A 15,536-nucleotide genomic window follows, 5' to 3' on the forward strand; every position below is an offset into this window, starting at 1 on the left:
GAAACCAAGCAACAGAGACAAGGAAGGACCAAAAGGCAGGCAAAGGAGCAAATATTTATGCAAAAAAAAAAAAAAAAAATCTAGTTCACAGGCCCTCACTCAGAGCCTAATCATCCTTGCCCATTTGCTATCTAGTTTACAAACCTACTAAACAATTAATCAAAGGCAGGGGAATTGTTAGAGACACACACAGATAATAGAAATGACAGTCAAAAGCTTAATGTTTAAGGAAGCTGAAATGAAAAAATAACTTGAGAATGTGTATGTATATTGTTTTGGCAGTTAAAAAAATTAAAAAAAAAAAAAAAAAAGCTAGAAAAGGAAATAACCGTAAGGAATTTGCCCAGTGGTTAAAAAGGTGCTTGCTTCTGGGAGGCAGGCTGATGGGTAATAATGTATTTCTTCTTCTTTACTTTTTTCCTCTATTTTCCAAATGTTTTGAATTCACTATGATTTTTGAAAAGTTTATTCTAAAGGATGAAGTCTACTGAGTCAAGGATACATAAGGTAAACCAAATTGAGGAGGGGGCAGAGGAATTGAAACCTTACACTCACAAAACACACTCACCCCTACCACACACTAGCAGAACTATTGACTTCAGAGTATATGTAATCAGCCCTTTGACATGGTCTACACTGGTTTATAAGTTACTCATCCATGCGCAGTATTTTCATCCTTATTCTAGCTAAATAAAAAATTGATAATAGTTTACAAAGAAATGAGCAAAGAAGCTAGCAGTAACAAGAATCAAGTGTCGCTTCTCACATGTATGTATAGAAGTGTAAACGCTCTAGCAAAAGGTGTGTATGCTTCTCTAGAGTAGGAATGAATTTGTATGAAGGAAAGAATAATGTGGAATTCTCCCCCTCTTGTTGCTATCCATGAGTCATTTATATTCATAAAGCCGATGGGCATTTACTCCTTTGTTCTACTCCTGAGGAATAAATTAGTGAAAAACAAAGAAGGCTTCTTATATACCAAACCTCAAGCAAATATCAGCCAGCACCAAATGGTAAATGACCACTGGCAGCTAAACATTGCCTTTGAGGTCACAGCGCGACGTCCACACCCTTACCTGTTGCACATTGTCGTGAGAAGGCTCAGAGTGAGTTCGGGAGCTCTGGGATGCACCTGCCCTGGGTTTTCCTCCCTGGCCTTCTGAAACAGCTCTTGGAGTGCCTGAGAAAGCTGCTGCACAGAAAGGGAGCGCTTGCGAGCTTCCCAGAAACTTGGATGCAGTAGGACCTGCTGAATCAGGGAGCTGTCAATCAAGTCCACTGTAGGAAGCAAATGAAGAATTGAGCCTTATTTTCTGATGGGAACAAAAGGCTTCAAATGAAGTAAATGTCATTTAGTGTTTTATAATTAAGAACTTCTTATGGTTGTTATTTTCTTTTAAGGGGAATGAAATACGACTACTATTTGGACATATATTCCTTGTGCATAATTCAGGCGTTACTATTCTACCAATTGATTTGATTTTGGAAAAGTGCTAAAAAAAGATTTTAGTAAAGCATAGTTGTAACATTATTACAGTACGGTTTCAAGGATGTTGTTTTATAGAAAGAAGTTAAAAAGGGAAGTGAGAAACGAAAAATACGCTTTCCAAGAAAGTTATGACACTGTGATGAAAAGTTGGGGAAAACATTTTTATACTCTTCATTAAGTGGATTGAATAAATTTACCTTTCCTGTTCAAATATAGTTTTTCTTGTCTGCAGCCCAGCTTCAGAAGCAATATGGTGTGTTAAAAAGCAATTGCCATAGTTAAATAAAAAACAGTGATCTTTATAAAAGAGCAGTTACTCTTCTATAAAAATCTTTAGGCTAAAGAGTCTGAGAATTCCGCAACTCAGTAATATCACTTTTAACAATCTTGGTTCCATCAGTATTATTATCTAGAGAAGGCACTTAATAAAACTAGAGCAGCTTACCAAAAATAATGGTTTATTTCTTACACTGAATATTTTTTAACCACCTTCTCCTAAAATTTTTACAAGGCAATGAATAGAAACAAGAATGTAATAGAGCTAACCCCATAGCTTCTTGCAGAGAGAGGATGACAGATAAAATTAATAAACAGCCACTTGCGCCATCTGAGAGGTGGGGATGTCAACAGCGCCAAGAGCTCCTGGCACTTAAAACGCTTCAGCCTGTGAAACCATAAAACCCTGGGTTTCTCTCTACTTCGTAAATCAACCTCAGATAAGAAATCTAGCAAGTATAATAAAAATTTTTATTTGTTCTCTGATATTGCTTTTAAGGGGAGAGTCTAAGGAACAGAGGAGCAAGTTTCAGAATGTGACTTAAATAAAAACTCCGCTGCAGGTGCTGAAGGCTGTAAACTCTTTTATCATTAAAACCTGTCTCCTGAGCCAGGCATTCTGAACACAGGCCGATTTCAACTCCTGCTGAGAGTTCTGTATTACACCAAACCAGATAATAGTGGTGTCCATTAATCTCACCACAAGATTTATACAGCGATGTGCTCCAGATCTTCCTATTTGGAGCTCATGTTATGCTTTATCTTGGTGTTTGGGATTTTCTGTTTTTAAATTTTTGTTTGGATATCTTTTTACTAGGTAACATTTTTCAACCACTGATTTTGTGTATTGTTAATATTTCCCATGAGTATTATTTATATTCACTGTTTCTGATGCCAGAGATAACAAAATGTTGAAAACTGTGCATCCTCAAATTACACTGTGGTACATACTCAGGCATTCATGATGGGGACACGTGAACAATTGCTGCTAACTTTCTCTGAGAGAGAAATTCTCCAGGAAAATAGCATAATTGGGGGTAAATTTTTAGCCTTTTATTGGTTCCTGGAATAATAAATAATAGTTATGAGTTTCTTTATCTAGAGCAGTAATCTACATAAAACTGTTTTTAAAACCAAAAATTTCTTCTTCAAAGGAACCTGATACAGAAACATGGTATGAGGCCAGGCACGGTAGCTGATGTCTATAATTCCAGCACTTTGGGAGGCCAACATGGGCAGATCAGTTGAGCTCAGGAGTTCAAGACCAGAGACAGATGACTACTAAAAATACAAAAAATTAGCAGGGTGTGGTAGCGCATGCCTGTGGTCCCAGCTACTTGGGAGGTTGAGGTGGGAGGATGGCTTGAGCCTGGAAGGCAGAGGTTGCAGTGAACTGAGATCTCGCCACTGCACTCCAGCCTGGGTGACAGAGTGAGACCCCCCCAACTTACACACACACACACACAGATACACACACACAAGGAAACACAGTATAGAAAATAGAGAAGGATGGAGCTGTTTCTGTTGAGGATGTGGTCTCCAGATCTTCCCACCTTGCTTGCAACTCCTCTTCCCACCTGGCTAACTCTTTTGTGCCCCACGCCACATTCACATGTACTTTGTGAAGCCCAATTTGAAAACCACTGCCCTATGTAACGTTTTAGGCAGGAGGAAAAATATTTTAAAATGTCAGCCTTCAGTAGAAATGTCACATATATAACGTAACTTAGGTCTGATATGATAAATTTCAGAAAACATTTTACATGAAGTGATTTTTCTTTCATGCAGTGAGAAATCAATAACTTTAGATAGGCTGAATGCCTGGGATTTTTCATAGCTTGGACCCAGTTTATTTTCCACCTTGGACAATTTTCACAGGATACATGTTTTTACTACATTTTACCTTATTTTGCCTAGATAACAGTATGAGAAAAGAAAAGAAAACCATACATTCAAACAGATATAAATTTAATGCAAAAGGGACAGTTCTCAGGGAATTCTCGAGATAATTTTAAAATTCACGGTCCATGGGTTATTTATTCATTTGTACCTACTTTTGCATGTTCATATACAGATTACAGGTACAACCTGAAAACGCAAATCTTATGTGGTAGATGGAATTTTACATTTTTATGCTTAAATCTAAAAGTACAGATTTGAAACTACCTTTTTTTTGTAATTTTATTTTGTGTCCATATTGGTATCCTGAAAAGGAAACCAAAAACATTTTCTAGAAGAAGCCAAGTGGAGAAAATATTTAAAAAATTAAAAATCCTCATCCACATTCATTTTCTATCGCTCATCAGCAAAACTACACATGGGTTGCAAGCACGTGATGTTTTCCCATCCCTCCACCTTCTCTGTTGCGAATGGGCTGAATGCACAAATCCAGACTTCCGGAATCCAGCAGTCCATGGCATGGGGGAAGTGTTTGTTTTCTCTATGAATTTTACATCACATATCAAGCTCAGATTATTTCAAATATTTCAGGAGAGCCTATACTTACACTGGCACAGAGTTTGCACTGATCGTAATTTGAAGGCTGTTCTGTAAATGGAATTCTCAATACTATTAAGAGCATCTGTAAAGAAAACATAAAATATTATGAATAAAGTACTGTCTCATTATATAAATCCCACATCCTGGAAGGAAATCCTAGAGATCAGATAAGCTTACTTTATTTTGCAGGTGAGGAAATTAAGGTTTAGAGCTCTTTTTTCTTTCTGTAAACAAATAATAATAGACTTACATTATTCTACGGCTATAGGTGAACCTAGTTTACCTTCTCAGTCCACCAAAAAGTGGGGAATATTCCATCAATCTGTCCACTTTTTATATAAAAAGTCAATGGCCTTTGAAACAAACAGGATAAAAAAACTACATGTAAAATATAAATTTAAGTTTGCAAATAGATTCTAGTTATACGTGGACACATGTATTTATGCATAAATGAAAAAGACCCCAAAGCTATCCATCTACTCATGCATTTAGCCAATATTTATTGAGCCCTTACTATATGGCCCTGGCATGATTCTAGGCCCTTGAAATAGAGCATTCAACTAGACAGATAAAGATGGCCATCTTTGTGGAGCTTAACTTCTAGTACCATCCACCAAACTGTTAACAGTGGACATCTCTGAGTGCTTGAATTGTTAGTGTTCATGGTTATTTTCTCTCTACTCAGTATTACCTAAATTTTCTATAAAAAGTATATGCTATTTTTATAATAAGAAAAGAATTATTAATATACCTTCGTTTGAGAGTTACCGCCACCAATAGCAGTACAACAAGAGCGAGCATTCCTGAGCCCTTCTAGGCACTGAGTGTGTGTTTGCCCATTTCACAGTGTAAAGGAGGGGAGAGAGCTCTGGAGCCAGCTATACTTAGTTCTGTTCCTTCGTTTTTCTTAAAATGAGTTACTTTGGGTCTTCAGTTTCTTCATCAGATGAATGGGAATTACAGTACATTCCTCAAAGGGTATTTGCACATTTTAAATAAGAAAATATAGGCAATATACTTCCTAAATTGTTTCTGTTACCTTTCTTAAGGACCCACAATTTTAAATTTTTTCCAATGCTCCAAATTTGATTGTTATTTAATTTAAGAGATAACAACATTACAACAGAGCTTTCTGTTGCTTGACTGAAATGATCAGTCTTCATATCTAGAAAAAATAACTATAGAGATCTCCCTATTTAGTCATATTATCTTTAATGTTATTCAATAAAGCTATATAAGATCATACACATTAATAGCTTAGTTTGTTTTAGGCAGTTAAAATGGCCTGTTCTAACTGATTATTGTGGTATAAACCAGTGGACCTTAAAGTACAGTTCCTGGACCAGCAGCAGCAGCAGCAGCAGCAGCATCGCCTGGGAACTTGGGAGAAAAACAATTTCTAACAAAAATCTACGAAGTCTCTGACACCAGAATCTAGGGGAGAGAATCTAGGGGACAACCTGAGTCTTAGCAGGCCCTGGGGGTAAATCTGATGCAAACGAAAGTTTGAAAACTACTGGTATACCAGTAAGTTTGAAACTTACTGGTATAAAGGGAATTTATTGCTTCTGCTTTTTATGACTAGTTTGATTATTGAAGGTCTTTGTGACAGCGGTTTCAGTGGAGTCATGGGGGTCAAAATCCAATTGCAGAGGATTGAGCACTGAGTGTAAGGTGAGGAGAAAACATACAACCAGACAACTTTTTCAAGATCTTATAATGTGAAGGGAAGACAAGAGAGCCACAGCTAGAACAACACATCAAATCGAAATTGGTTTTCAAAGGCAGGAGAAATTCCAGAATGTACGTATAGGTCAGGGAGGAGGAGCCAGGAGAGACAGAGTGGGGTTGAGGACTCAGGAAGTAGGGAATCCGGGTAGTATACGACGTAGCAAAGTCCTTCTCAGAGGGCACGTGTTCCCCTAGTCACCCAGCATCCATTTTTCTTTCTCCAGGTGAACCACCTCCCCTAATCTGAGTCCATGAAATTCCAGTAGTGTCAACTGCAACTCTCCCACTTCCACAGGGGCACGTGGCCCAGGTCCAGCCCATTGGTGAGAGCATCATCGCACTCCCCAGAGGTGGGTACACACCAAAGTCAGGCGAGGAATGTTCCAATGAATCTGGGTTCAAGGACTCTTGGTTCCAGTTACCAGGGAAGCAGACTTTTTTTTTTTCTGGACTGGAATTTGGAATTGTAGATTGGAGCAGCAATCACTCTCTTGTCAGGTTGTGTAAAAATGTGAAAGTTAGCCTTTAGGAAGTGGGTCTGGTGTTGGCTTACCTGGGCTCCTCGTTCATTTTCCATGTTGCACTGTAGCACAGCTTGCCTTGTTTTCTCATTTTCATTGAGAATGAAATCAACACACAAGGGCGAGCAGAGATGAACTTAGAGATGGAGAAAAATTGCTTCCTGGTGACAGTGTCCCAGCCCAGGAAAGCTAGTCCTTCCTTTGGTTATTTAATTTACTTTCATTTGTTTTAATTAACAAATAAATATTGTATATATTAATCATGCACAGCATGTTTCAAAATATGTATATCTTGTGGAATGGCTACATCAAGCTAATTAACATATATATTATGTCACATATTTATTTTTTGTGGTAAGACTATTTAAAATCTATTCTCTTAGCAATTTTCAACAATATAATACATTGTTATTAACTATAGTCACCATGCTGCACAGTAGATCTCTTGATTGGGTTATTAACTTTATAAGGTAACAGCCTCTTTGAGGTAAGTTTAATGCCACAATCGCTGAAGTATTGCTAACTGCTCCCATCGCTGCAGTAGAGAGAGGGCGGAAAACGCACAGGTGAAGGAATTAGCTTTGGTAAGAAGCCATCTCTCATTCCCTGAAAGGACTTATAAAAGGAGATGATGGGCTGGGGAAATGGCCATGTCTGAGAGCTTCTGTTTCCTTTGTAAAGTTGGGGGCATGTTCACACACTTAAGAGTTAGGAGGAGGTGGTGGGGTAGAAAACTTGAGGAATAGTGAAGATTTGCACGGTTATAGTGAAGGGTGAAAGAGGAAATCAGTCAAAAACTTTGGAAAGAACTGCCAAGCAGCTGTGCATCTCCAGTATTTCCGGTGATAACCAATTCCAATTAGAGTTTACACCCAGAAACGCTCATTCTGAGGCAAGGATTTCACACACAAGCAAGCTCTGAGGCCAAGACTTACTTGTATAATTATGATGCCCAGAGGAAGAAGTCCTGAGGAAAATGAAACTACTTTCAAGTGTAATGTCAGCTTATTAACATAAAACTCAGGCAATAAGGTGTTAGCAGGGTGTGCTGGGGAGTTTTGTGACTGGAAACACAGCCTAGAAATAAACCGAAAGAGAGAGAGAGAGACAGAGAGAGAGAGAGACAGACAGGCAAAGAAAGAGAGTAAGACAGAAGACAGACACAGTGGGTCTCCAGCCTTGGAACAGGCCCTGAGCAAAAATGAAACAAGGAACTGCTTGGTGTATTTCTTTGATTCAAACATATGTGGCAAGGTAATTTGTGGTGACATTCATTTTTGTCTTGTTCTTGCAGCAAGGGGAGAATTTAAAGAATGGAAAGGCAATGTTTCTGTGTTCATCCTGTAAGTCTAAGCTGTTTTCACTCCTCTGGGAGATCTAACAATGTCTCTGTGTTTAAGGGCCACTCTTTTTCTTTTTTTTTTTTTTTTTTTTGAGATGGAGTCTCTCTTTGTCGCCCAGGATGGAGTGCAGTGGCACGATCTCAGCTTGCTGCAAGCTCCGCCTCCTGGGTTCATGCCATTCTCGTGCCTCAGCCTCCTGAGTAGTTGGGACTACAGGTGTACACTGCCACGCCCAGCTAATTTTTTTTTTTTTTTTTTTTTGTATTTTTAGTAGAGATGGGGTTTCACCGTGTTCGCCAGGATGGTCTCAATCTCCTGACCTCGTGATCTGCCAGCCTCCGCCTCCCAAAGTGCTGGGATTACAGGCATGAGCCACCACATAAGGGCCACTCTTAAAGTCACCTCCACTCAGGCCTTCATATGAAAAGATGGACAGGCCCATGAAAGAATTAATCTGGAATTTTCCTGGAGGTGGAAGAGAGCCTGATGCCTAGACAAGAAGTTGGGAAATGTCTGACTAAGATTGGGTTTAGGAGGTGTCTCCAGGGCTGCCCTTCCTAGCAGACCCCTGAGTGGAGGGATGGCTGCATGGTGTAGCCAGGGAGGCCAGCCACAGGCGTGACGAGGACTTCTGTGTCCAGTCTTGACATGGAGTCCCATGTCTTCAAGTGGAATACAAAGCCAAAGGCAGAGAGCATCACAAGTGGTGGTCACAGTGGACTTCAATCAGGGCCTTGACCAAGGTTCAAGGTAGCAGCCTTAGAGCTTTCTGTTTGTCTCCCAGGGATAGTTCCCTCCCAAACTTAACTCAGCCTAAATTTCATATCAAGGTACAGTGACTTGATTTTGATTTAGGAAATGATGTGTCTTGCCCTTGAGTGTTGTGGGGTAAAGTCCTGGCTGTTACACGTAAGATACTGAGTGCCAGGCGCTGTGCGGAGCCACAAAGGGGATTACAGTGCTGAACCAGGCCAGAGCCGTCCCAAAGTAGTGAGAGCATGCCACAGGCCTCTCTCTGAACGTATATTGATCCAACAGTCAGCGTATGATCATGAATTAAAGACCCCTACCTCAGGTGAAGCGGGCTGTGCCTAAACATTGTCGCCCAAACAAGAGAGGTGGTTTAAAATCCCTCTACATGTTTTCCTTTCTTTTTCAAGAGGTGCAAACATATTAAAAAAAAAAAAAAATTTTTTTTGCTCTAAATCTTTTGTTATTCACCATTTCCTTAGGCTTTAAAAATGCTTAGTTTTCAAATAAGACAACAATGTTAGAGAATGGGAGATGTCAGAAACTCCTCTGTCCTATGTCTGCAGAAAAAAAACAAATTGAGAGTAGGCATAATAGGGTGGAAATAATTTACAACAGTGTAATACCCAACATTTCTTTCCTCTGGAAACTGGCCAGTGTTTATGCCCTGGTTCCTCTCAGATGCACCAAGCCGATACAGAGAATCAGCAGACAAGGGGCTCTGCAAGTTCCCAGATGCTGCTCTCGGTGGAGGAGCGACTCTGTAGCTGCTCTACCATCTGGCCATCACTCTCCTGTCAAGTTATGCTTTGCAGCATCATCTGATGAAGTTATGCAGCATAACACAGCAAGCTGTGATACAGTGCAACATGGAAAATGAATGAGGAGGCCAGGTAAGCCAACACCAGACCCACTTCCTAAAGGCTAACTTACATTTTTTTTTGATAATGCAAAAAGCAAAAACAAAAAAAAAAAACTAAAGAAAGGAAGAAATTACCAAATGTATCATGCCCAAAGCTATGAACAAAGTAGTTTTAGATGCTTAAAGAAATAGTAACACAAGCTACATTTCTTGTTCATGGAAGCAATATGATTGGGAAATATCTTTTGACCGGGATTCTTGTTTTTGCTTAGCTCCATCAGTATATTTATTTTCCACAGATACTAAGGTGGATGTAATACAATTCTTTCAAATGTCCATCATCTACTTTGATGATCCAAAATACATGCTTTAGACCAGTGGTCCTCAGAGTGTGGTCCCAAGTCAGCAGCATCAGGTCATCTGGGAAACTGTTAGAAATGCACATTCCTGGACTCTTCCCCAGACTCACAGAATCACAAACTTTGCAGCATATTAACAAACCTTTCAGGTGATTCTGATGCATGCTAACTTTGAGACACACTGCCTTAGAAAAAGAAAATTGAGAGTTGAATGGATTACCTATTGCTTTGTGTAAAGCGTATTAATATGAGAGCCCAAATTTGGAAAACCCAAAGGTATTGGAATTATTTATAATGTTGTTTTAGATAAACAACTAGGGATCATACAGAATTTCATATAAAACAAGTAAGATAACAATGTAGATTTTGGTTAGGGGAGTAAGGCTGCAAATAGATCTAGCAATAGAAATGCCACAGATCAGTTCTTGGCGTTCAGCGAAGTTAGAAGAAAGGGGAACTAGTTTCTCCATATCCACTTATAAAATTTTCATATAGTGACAACCGTGAGGCCTTTCTCCCAACTTGAACCACACAGTACTGTGAACTTACCCATGACATTAAAATATATATGATAAGTTCATTTTAATAGTAAACTATGAATATACATAAAACTAAGGCAATAGTTTGTGTGTATTTGAACAGCAATTCAAATGTAATTATGTTGACATCAAGTCTTTTGTTAGATTATTTTTGGTGCTTTCGAGACAATAGACCAAATATTCTTCAGTACATGGTGTATTTCTGTTTAGAAGAAAGAGAAAACCACTTTAATCAAATAACAGTTTCTTTTCAGCCAGAAATTTGCCAAATGTTTACTCTTCTTCAAATCAGAGGTCTGAAAATATAACATCTGTGCCTAATTTTTCTGTTTACAAACTATGCCCATAAACTTGACAATAATACTCACCTTGTTTATCTGGATCCATTTCACAAATTTCCTGGAATGACAGATGGCAGGTGGGTCCCTGTAACTAGAAATGAACCAGTATTTTAAGCAGAAGGTTTTGCAGCAGAGGAATGAGGCCAGGGGAACAAAAAGGCAACTAAACAAATCATTTTACCTGTGGAAAGTGACTGCAAGGTGTTCAAGGAGACTGAAATATCTTGGGAGGAAAAAACAAGGAGAAACATAGAAGTAGAGGCTCTCGATACTGGCCACGCTTCTCGGAAAACTGAGAACAGCTCCTGAAACTAATACCATGATGACTTAGAGCCTTTGAGGCATTATAATTTTAAGAGTGGACTGTATTCTTACTTTAAGATGATATCAATTTACTTGAACTTTAAGAACAAAATTTGAAACTCTCAATTCTTAAATTTCTAATAACACTATGCTAAATAATTCTACATATTAAATTTCTAACAAAAGCTATCAATTTGTCACATATATGCATATATACATACATTATGTATATGTATACATAGGATTCTGTTAATAATTTTTAAAAGAGTGGTCAATTAGCTACCTTTGTTAATTGTTTCATGTTGCAACTATTGTTCAAACAACACACACACGAAAGATTTGTGGAAAATGTGTATTTTGAAAAAACTAGGCAAGGATTTCAAAATTTTTTTTGTACCAAAATAAACTCACACTATCATGTTGAAGCATGTCTGAACAGGATTTAGTCTGAAGCACTAAGAAGGATAAGGTTACCAGTTTGAAAGTAGCTCTTAGAGCAACATGAATTCTAAAATGGAAGCAAGAACAAACATCAAATTTATGGTGAAGCTTGGGTGGTGAAATAGTGAAATAATTGATGCTTTACAAAAAGTTTATGGGGACAATGCCGTATGGGGACAATGCCCCAAATAAATCAGTAGTTTACACCATGGAATACTATGCAGCCATATAAAGGAACAAGATCATGTCCTTTGCAGGGACATGGGTGGAGCTGGAAGCCATTATCCTCAGCATACTAATACAGGAACAGAAAACCAAAGACTGCATGTTTTCACTTATAAGTGGGAGCTGAACAATGAGAACACATGGACACAGGGAGGGGAACAACACACACTGGGGCCTGTTGGAGGTACAGGAAGAGGGAGAGCATCAGGATAAATAGCTAATGCATATAGGGCTTAATACCCAAGTGTTGGGCTGATAGGTGCAGCAAATCACCATGGCACACATTTACCTGTGTACCAAACCTGCACACCCTACACATGTATCCCAGTACTTAAAATAAAATTAAATTAAAAAAAAAGAAAAGACAAAAGAAATCAGTAGTTCACCGAGAGATAACTCATTTTGAGAAGGGATGAGATGATGTGGAAGATGAAACCCACAGCAGCAGACCATCCACATCAATTTGCAAGAAAAGAATGAAGTTTTTCTTTAAAGAAAAGTGAATGCTGTAATTTAAGAGGACAAACAACAGAAGAAACAATAGCCAACTCCATAGATAGCTTAACTGATTGAGCTTACACAATTCTAACTGAAAAATTGAAGTTGCGCTAGCTTTCTACTAGACGGGTGCCAAAACCATTGCACATAGATCAGCTGCAGACAAAAGCAGAGTCAGTGGAAATTTTAAACATGTGGGACCAAGATTCTGGAGGCTTTCTTTGAAGAATTGTAACAAGAGATGAAACATGGCTTTGCCAGTATAATCCTGAAGACATAGTACAATCAAAGCAATGGCTACCAAGAAATGGAAGTGGTCCAGTCAAAGCAAAAGCAGACCTATCAAGAAAAAAGGTTCTGGCAACAGTTTTTGGGATGTTCCAGGTATTTTGCTTGTTGAAGGGCCAAAAGAATAATAACATCTGCTTATTATGAGAGCGTTTTGAGAAAGTTAGCCAAATCTTTAGCAGAAAAACACCCAGGACAGCATCACCAGCGAGTCCTCCATGACACTGCTTCTGCTTATTCTTCTCATCACATAAGGACAATTTTGCAAGTGATTTGAAGAGAAATCATTAGGGATCCACCTTACAATTCTGATTTGGCTCCTTCTCTCTTCTTTTTGTTTCCTAATCTTAAAAAATCTTTAAAGGGCACCTAGTTTTCTTCAGTTAACAATGTCAAAAGGACTGCACTGACATGGTTAAATTCTCAGTACCCTCGATTCTTTAAGGATGGACTAAATGGCTGGTATTATCACTTACAAAAGTGTCTTGAACTTGCTAAGGCTTATGCTGAGAAATACATTTGTTTTTATTTTTATCTTTTAATTCCTTTTTTCCATGAATTTTTGAAGTCTCTGTGTGTGTCTAATATATATTTTATATATATATATATTCATTTTCAACAAAAAGAATGAGTTATGGTATAAGAAAAGGCTTATTAGTTCTCAGAAAAAGATGTAACATGGGTACATAACTACCTGTGTTATCATGGGTAGTTTAAAACTGTTTTTAGAAGTTATACGATAATTAAATTTAAATAATACTTTACCCCCCTTCTAATGAATGAATGGATTAGAGCACAAGTTATTTGGGCAGATAAATAACATTTTACAAAAAGCAAAATTAAAGAAAAATCTGATTACTTTCATTCTTTAAAAATATAACAGCGGCCAGGAACAGTGGCTCTCACACCTGTAATCCCAGTACTTTGGGAGGCTGAGGGAGGCAGATCACCTGAGGTTAGGAGTTTAAGACCAGCCTGGCCAACATGGTGAAACCCCATCTCTACTAAAAATGCAAACATTAGCCGGGCGTGGTGGTGGGCGCCTGTAATCCCATTTGCTCAGGAGGCTGAGGCAGGAGAATTGCTTGAAGCCGGGAGGCTTGAAGCCGGGAGGCAGAGGTTGCAGTGAGCCGAGATGTACCACTGCACTCCAGCCTGAGTGACAGAGCAAGACTCTGTCTCAATAATAATAATAATAATAATAGCAATAGTGTAACCTAAGACTTCCCAAAACCTAGCAAGTTTCCATATATATTCAAATACGATTTTTTAGAAAAGTTGTAGCATGAGAAATCAGTTTGGAACTCTTCTTGGTGTAGAAATTCCTGAAGTTCCCGGGTAGGCCTAGAAGCATCCAGCCTCCCGGCCAGTCAACAGAACAGCTGAAGATATGATCTATCTGCCTCCACACCAGGTCCTTACCTTTCTTAGTTTCCCCAGAGAAGCCTTCTAGTCGAACCTCCATAAAAATGACTCGGCAGTTCTGGAAGACAGAAGCTGAGTGAAATCAGGTTTCCAGATATAGCATTCCCATGCAGAGTTGATTCTTCTTCTGGCTGTCTAGCAATTGTATGCAAAACAGTAATCTTTGAGGCTGCACTATTTTTAAGGGCTCACAGAAGCACATTCATTAACAATAAAGATCCTGAATAATTTAAGGCTACTCCCACATCTCTTATTTCAAAGGGCCATTTTCATATCAGTTTCATGTGTAGGAGAGGCAGGTAAAACTTCTGACTGCTGTTGAGAGGAGGGTATAGCACAGTCAGCAGCAAGCAGTCAGAAGGGCTCCATGTCCCACATAACCGCCACCTTCCAAACCAACTCAGATAGGAGTGACCTAGGAGTGGAACTGAAGTCATTTTATTCTTTTATAAACACAGAGATGTGGTTACACATTTTTAAAAGGCATTGAATATAATTCAGGTCTTGAAAAGGATAATAATAATTTGTTATGAATGTACATTTCCTCTTAAGTTTAAGTATAATCTGAAAATGTCTTATTTCTAAAGAAGTTTAGACTAAAAATGAATTTGTTCTAATCCTATTAGGATTTTTAAAAGGTGATGTCACCTGAACCAAATGTGTTACAACTTCACCATTAATGACTTCAAGCCGTTGAAAAGGTAGGGAGTTGATATAGTTTGTCTGTGTCCCCACCCAAATCTCACCTTGAATTGTAATAATCCTCATGTGTCAAGGGCAGGGCTGGGTGGAGATAATTGAATCATGGGGGCTGTTTCCCCTATACTGTTCTCACGGTAGTGAATAAGTCTCATGTGATCTGATGGTTTTATAAATGGAAGTTGCCCTGCACAAGCTCTCTTGCCTGCCGCCATGTAAGATATGCCTTTCCTCTTCCATTGCTTTCCACCATGATTGTGAGGCCTCTCCAGCTGTGTGGAACTGTGAGTTCATTAAATGTCTTTCCTTTATAAATTACCCAGTCTGGGGTATGAGAATGAACTAATATAGGAATCAATTTTAACATGTCTTTCAAAAATGTTTGAACTCCAAGCATAGATATTTTACTTCATGAGAAGCACCTGGAGAGCTGAAATATCTGAGTGTTCAGGTCCCAACAGATACACTTAAAACAACACTGATAAGTGGGCATAGACTCACTCTAGAATGTCCCGTAATAAAATCAGCTTCGAAAAGTTAGAATGACATCCCATGATAGCTAATTTATTATTTTCTTTTTGAAACATATTAGTATCACATTATTGGTTTCTTAAAAACTGAAACTTGAGACATTTAAAAAAATAAAAATTGATAAGTTAGGGGGCAAGAATGGAATCAAGTGAAGGAGAAAATAATCTATCATGGGTCTTTGTCTAGATAAATGGCTGATTTTCTGGGAACAGATAAGACAAAAATCTAGGAAGAAAGTAAATCTATTGCACACGAAATCTGTATCTGTTTGAGTACTGCAGACTCAAAGCTGAAATTGTATTTAGAAGTTTTATATTACATTATATCTGCATTGTGACACATCATAGTGTCTGAGATAGCAGCAATAGAAGGAGGTTTGAACATTTTTCTGAGTGCTGACATTTTTAGATTTCATC

General features: G+C 38.4%; 1 protein-coding gene across 1 annotated transcript in view; it reads right to left on the reverse strand.

Annotated features, from left to right (window-relative positions):
• The window catches only part of DYTN (dystrotelin), a 68,422-nt gene extending 57,666 nt beyond the window's left edge, over positions 1-10,756 (reverse strand). Inside the window, exons 1-3 of the mRNA XM_005574063.5 lie at positions 10,738-10,756; positions 4,272-4,346; positions 1,077-1,278 (exon numbers count right to left, since the gene is read on the reverse strand). Of these exons, the coding sequence (XP_005574120.3) occupies positions 1,077-1,278; positions 4,272-4,346; positions 10,738-10,756 (296 nt within the window). The remainder of the gene's footprint in view (positions 1-1,076; positions 1,279-4,271; positions 4,347-10,737) is intronic.
• Between the last annotated feature and the right edge of the window lie 4,780 nt (positions 10,757-15,536).

This window comes from Macaca fascicularis, chromosome 12 (genome assembly GCF_037993035.2).
Source record: "Macaca fascicularis isolate 582-1 chromosome 12, T2T-MFA8v1.1".
Classification (NCBI taxonomy): Eukaryota; Metazoa; Chordata; class Mammalia; order Primates; family Cercopithecidae; genus Macaca; species Macaca fascicularis.